Here is a 6,474-nt window from a genome sequence, read left to right on the forward strand (position 1 = left end):
TACATGTCTTAACAAATATTAATAATGTATTTGAAAAATGTTAAATGTGTATATAAAAGATGTTCCTGGTGTATAAAAATATATACAAATGTACAGACGCAAGCACTCATACATACGCGCATACACTCACCCTGTGAACGTACACACGCACATCTTACCTCTATGAACACCTACGAGAGATTGAGCCGGCATATCATCCAACCATAGTTTGGTTCGCACATAAAGAATGTCGCTGGTGTATTTGAAAAATGTTGAAAAGGTGATTGCAGAAGTTGAACAAACAAATGGGCCGGCCCACCTTGCGTTGCTGTCTCTGTATTTTCGATTAGCCCATCCTTAGTGCCGCAATTCGTTTCCGATAACCCTAACCCTAACCTCTGGAAAATTCCCCACCACCCCAACCCCGACCCTTTCTTCCTCCTCTCGAAAATTCCGCACCACCCCGACCCCGACGCCATCTTCCTCCTCTCGGAAGTTCCCCACCACTCCGACCGCAACCCCTTCTTCCTCCTCTCGGAAGTTCCCGACCACTCCGACCAATGGGGCTCTCAATTTCAGTCTTCCGCTCGCACACCGCTAGCCTTGACGCTGACGAGACGGCGCCGCCGCAGCCATGGGTGCTCGTGCCGTCCGTTCCCGCGTTGGTGATTGCATCTGGGTTTATGCGCTCAGGTACCTACCGAGTTCCCGTAGATCATCCGTTCGTGTCTGCTGTGGATTCCTCCGGATTGCTGCTGTGTTCCTCCAACTACATCGCGGACAACCCCAGGCAGTATTTCCTCTGGGATGCGGCGGGGCACACATCGTCAGAACTGCCTCAGCCTGATCCCCTCAAGGTTGGCCACCCCAGTGGAATTGGTCTGCTACGCAAAGGCACTGCTGTGCTCGTGGCTGACCTCCAGAGAACAGTGGATGGGCCTGTACTGTGCTACTGGGAGGCTGGGAGTGATAGATGGCTGCTCAAGAGACCCTCAGGGTGTTCTCCTAACTTCGAAATTTCTCATGGAGTTCTTTCCCACAGAGGAAGGCTTTTCTGGTTCAACCTTGCAAAAGGTATATCCCATTGTGACCCGTTTCTTGATACCCCTGTGCTGTGCTTCATAGCTCTTCCGTTGGATTGCGAAGAGTGCAATGATGGTGGGTTAGATGAACTGGCAAGGCGACGCTGCATCAAGTTGAGTTTAGGACAGATATGCCTCATTGACATTCAACAGTTATGGGATACTCCTGCTCTTGTCATGTGGTCGATGAACCTTGCTGATGAGGGAAGTCAATCAGACTGGGTCCGCACCTATCGTGTTCCTCTGTGTGATGTATGGAGTGGTTGGGAACCTCCGATGCTCAGCCTTGTCCACCCGTATAATCCGAATATCCTCTATCTTTCCAACGGTCTCAAAGTAACTGCAGTGGACATGCTTACAAGGCGCGTGATTGAAGTGCAAGACTTGTCGACGGGCTCCTCTTCGATGATACACGCTTGGATTTTGACTCCAGAGCTGCAGAAGCACATAAAAGGTATGAGACTCCCCACATTAAAATGCATAGTTTGTTTGATGTTGCCAGGTGCAAAATTTGCTTTCCAGCTTATGCTTGCTGTCTATATGCAACTCTGCGCCCGTCACTTGAACATTCATATACTGTGGGTAATTCAAATTTGATAATCTGTTCAATCACTTCTATGGCAGGCTCAGGAAAGAAGAGTGTGCGTATCGTCCTTGGTGGAATGCCAATGCTGTCCCGACCAGTGAAGACCCAGAACACTCCTCATGAGTTGTCACTGGATTCCTGCCCTTTGAATCTTGATATCCTTCTCGAGATTGTAAAGCGATGCAGCCTCACCTCGGTTGTCAAATTTGCTCTTTCCTGTAAGCTCATCCGCAGGAACATATCAAGCCGTAATTTTCTTGGGCAGCTGGGCCGAGGCCGGAGGTTCACTTCATCAATTTACCTTGGTCATTTTGAGAATTACTGCAGCCGGCTGATTACTAGACCACATTTTATCCCGTCACCACTGCCCAATGCTGGGGTGCTGCCTAGAATGGTACATTCATCTCTTATGGAGGAAAGGTCCATCGGTAGCCTTATAGATCTGACGGTGGCTGGAATTCATGCTGGAGTCCTGGTTCTGTCAGATAATGTTGATCCAGAGGTCTGTCTATGGTGTCCACTGAAGCGGTATTTAGGTTTTGCACCTCAAACTAATTTAGCCCGCAACTGTGGTTGTATCCTGTCAACCGGAACTAATGGAGGCATGGAATTGATGCTGGTGAAAGCCCGCCCACGGCTTGGGGTCATAAGGACAAAGATATTCACTCCCGTGAAACAAGATTTTGCTGTTGTGAGCCGCCACGGCCGGCCTCCGCTGTCTGGGGTGTGGGGTCCTGTGGTTCACAGGCAAATCATCGGGGATCGCTCCAGGAATGTCAAGCCCTTTGCATTTCCGGTGGTTGTTGATGCAGCTGCTCACTGGCTGTGCAGGTCTTCTGGAAAGTATCGTGTACTGAAGATGCCAATCAATGACACTAGCATGCCATCATATATCCCACTGCCTACCACATGCTGCTCGACAGTTGATTACCACAAGGACACACTACTACTTGTGTCAGCTTCAGCAGATGGGCATGTTGGTGGGAGCGACCAGGGAGGGCTGCTCGGGCTACTGTCACTCGATGCCAAGGGGATCACGGTCTGGAGTTCCAAATATCCCACAGGCTGGACACAACATGGCACCATCTGCAGAGATAGGATCATCCAGTGTCTTGATCTTCCATACAATATCCAGTTTTCTCTTGAATGGTGCTCGGCTGAGAGTGGGGTCTTGGCAATGACTGCACATGGCAAAGGGCACACCGCTGAACGTGTAATCTTCAATTTAAACACATTGGAGGGGGGCCACAATTCTAGGCCCGAGGGTGCTATAAGAGGTCTCAAGTTACGGGCAATGTGCCCGTATGAGGCTGACTGGGTGGGTGTTCTCTCAAGTTTGAAGATGTTGTGAGAAGCTGCTAGGGCGATCAACGTGGCTGTTCAGGAGTTTTATGCTCAAAAGCCTGGATGGCTTGTAATGTTTTGTTGCTTCTTCTTGATGGTTGTGGGAATGACCAGGCCTGGAAGTGTTTACATTCTTGGTCGGCTGTGTTGCCATTCCTTGATATCGTTTGAGTTTTGAGCCATAGATTTTTGTTCTTAAAACTGTGAGGAGAAATGGTAATGTGGTGATGACTGATGGTTCCGAGTTTCTGTTGAGATTTCGGATTATAAGTTTCAACATGTGCTTAGTTTGTTTTCCTGGTTCTTGGTTAGATTTCTCAAACTAATAGTAGTTCTTTTCTTCATGGATCTGGAATCATTACATGATGAATCACTTTCTGGCTTGTTAATTGGTGTCCGAGCTTAATGCGTATATCTTATTTTCCTGTATTTTTAGCAAAAACATTATGCTATGTAGCAAAATCAGTATGTCATGTTCTCTAGCAGCTGTGTTCCTGGGGTTGTTGGGGGGGGAATGGCAGAATGTTTCCTATTAGAATTGTCTTTTTGTTGTTTTCTATTAGCTTGTTATCTGTCACGCGCCCAGTATAGCTTTGCGATTCGTTGTATTGAATGCCTCTGGCAGGTTGTGGGTCCACCTGGAACAGATGAATCGATATATACGTATCCAGGATCGTTGTGGGAATGCCCAGGCCTTTACATTCGGGGTTGGCTGTGTTGCCATTCCTTGCTATCTTTCGAGATTTGAGCCATAGATTTCTATTCTTTTTTTTTTGAAATCAAGCAAGGCTTGTATTACTTAACGGTGCTGGGCCATATCGCCCAAAGCACAAGATGCCACATGGGCAGGTACATCAGAATCCCATTCCACAAGTTGGTTGGGAGGATACATATGACCAATCTTAGCTAGCTCATGGGCTACCGAATTCGCCCTACGACCACAGTACATGATTTTATGTTGGGAGAACCATAGCTTGAGTTGCATTTTCGAGTCCTCAATCACTGCAGCGTAGGCAGATGAGTCCACCTTGCCGAGGTCAAGGGCATCCACAAGAAGCCCTCAATCACTGCAGCGTAGGCAGATGAGTCCACCTTGCCGAGGTCAAGGGCATCCACAAGAAGCTGGGAGTCAGTCTTGAAGAACACCCGGGTTAATCCCAGATCCGCAGCAAGCGTAACAGCCTGTGACATAGCATAAACTTCAGCCCCAAATGCATCTTGAACATGATCTTGGCGGCCTGCTCGAGCACTTACAATGTGGCCTGATCCATCTCGTGCAACCACACCCCATCCTATGAAGGACTCGCCAGGTGTAAAGGCCCCATCAAGGTTTATTTTGATCATATCATCCCCAGGCGGCTTCCAAATATCCTTGGCGCCGTGTTTTTGATCTGGTGGCTTGAAAGCTTCAGCATAGTCGAACACCATAGCCCGCGCACATCTCGCAATCTCACTGGTTCCTGTTGGCAGCTTCCCCTCCCTGAGCTTATTCCTATTGTTCCACCACAACCACCAAGCCGTTAGGATTAGGACTCGTGTCTCCTCCTTCAAACCCCACATGAAATCAAGCATAACATGCACTGACATTATTTCTTCTAGCTGTGCTCTGACATTTTCTAGGCCTAGCTCCCGCTAGACCAGCTTGATTGATTTGCATCGTATGAAAAGATGCACTCCGTCCTCATCAGCCCTGCCACAGAATAGGCACTTCGTGTCCTCTATGGGTATACCCCTTCTTTGCACTTTTGTTCGGAGAGCCAAGGATTCATGTTTTAGTCGCCAAACGAACATCTGAATGTTTTTGGGGCATGGTAGTTTCCAAAGTCTCTTCCAAGATTCATCCATGCATGTGTTCAGATTGCCAACATGTCCATTACTTGCACCTTGACCTCCATTCTTTGCCTGCTTACCGAGGTGCACATGAAGCTTGTAGGCGCTTTTCACCGAGTGCTGTCCTTTGTCATCAAACTGCCAGGCTATGAAATCAGGCACCCCTTCCCACAATGGTTCTGCAGAATGTGTCGAGTATCGTCCGGCCAGAACGTGTCGCGGACAAGCTGCTCATCCCATGTCCTGGTGACTGGAGAGATCAGATCAGAAACACACTCGAGTAAGTTGCCTCCTCTTGGGGTGATGATCTGTCGCGACCCCGGACAGGGAATCCATGGGTCGTTCCATATCTGAACTTCAAACCCGTCTCCAATTCGCCAGATATAGCCTTGTTTAACTAGCTCGAGTCCATGTAGCAGGCTTCGCCATTTGTAGGAGATCCCGTCCCTCGGAGTAGACTCAAGAACATGATTATTTGGGTAATATCGAGCTTTCAGAATCTTTGCACACAAACTCTCAGGGCATTGGATGAGCCTCCAAATCTGACGGGACAGCATGGCAACATTAAAGCTATACATATCCCTAAACCCCAGTCCGCCTTTCCCCTTGGGCATTGTGAGCTTTTCCCAGCTGATCTAGTGCATGGCACTTTCCTTATCCTGCTGGCTCCACCAGTAGTTACATATAAGAGAACTGATTTCTTCACAAAAGGTTTTAGTGAGGTAGAAACAAGACATGGCATATGTGGGGATCGCTTGAGCGACAGCCTTGACTAATGACTCCTTACCAACCTTAGCGATAAGTCTTTCCTGCCAGCCATAAACCTTCCCGGCAATAGCACCTTTGACATAGGCAAACGCTTTCCTCTTGGATCTTCCAACATGCACCGGCAGACCGAGATATTTGTCATTCCAATTCTCGCTATGGATAAAAAGAGCGGCCTTGACATCTGCTCGGGACGTTGGTGATGAATTCGGACTAAACATGAGGGCTGATTTTTCCATGTTGATGCACTGCCCCGAACAATTCTCATACAGATCAAGAATCTTCCTTAGTTCAGCAGCCTCATGCTGGTTCGCCTTCATTAGCAGGAGCGAGTCATCCGCGAAGAATAAGTGTGACACAACAGGAGCAACAGGACAAATTTTCACCCCACTAAGCTTTCTTTGCTCAATTGCATCATTAAGGAGCGCTGAGAGCCCTTCAACACATATGACAAATAAGTACGGCGACGCTGGATCTCCTTGCCGCAGCCCCCTGGAAGGACTGAACTGCTCAGTAAGTGCTCCGTTCACCTTCACTTGATACCTGACAGTAGTGACACACTTCATAATGAGGTTAACCCAGCCTTGCCTGAATCCCATTTTGGTAAGCATTGCTTCCAGGAAGCTCCATTCTACGCGATCATACGCTTTGCTCATGTCAGCCTTGACAGCCACATACCCATCATTTCCTCTTTTCTTATTTAGGAGATAGTGAGTCAGCTCATATGCAATAAGTGCGTTATCAGTTATCAACCGTCCCGGGACAAAAGCACTTTGATTATCAGATATGAGCTCCGGTAGAATCAACTTTATTCTGTTGGCCAACACCTTGGACACAAGTTTATAAAGCAAGTTGCATAAGCTTATAGGCCTCAGGTCTTTTATTCGA

At 48.0% G+C, this 6,474-nt stretch overlaps 1 protein-coding gene across 1 annotated transcript; it reads left to right on the forward strand.

The window, feature by feature from the left end:
* The first annotated feature begins 349 nt into the window (after positions 1 to 349).
* On the forward strand, positions 350 to 3,296 carry LOC147974578 (uncharacterized). The gene is made up of 2 exons (XM_087517595.1): positions 350 to 1,515; positions 1,686 to 3,296. The coding sequence occupies exons 1-2, from the start codon at positions 540 to 542 to the stop codon at positions 2,996 to 2,998; spliced, it is 2,289 nt and encodes a 762-aa protein (XP_087373721.1). The 5' UTR covers positions 350 to 539; the 3' UTR covers positions 2,999 to 3,296.
* Positions 3,297 to 6,474: the final 3,178 nt, after the last annotated feature.

Source organism: Triticum urartu, chromosome 4A (genome assembly GCF_056163025.1).
Source record: "Triticum urartu cultivar PI428250 chromosome 4A, HENAU_Tu73, whole genome shotgun sequence".
Taxonomy (NCBI): domain Eukaryota; kingdom Viridiplantae; phylum Streptophyta; class Magnoliopsida; order Poales; family Poaceae; genus Triticum; species Triticum urartu.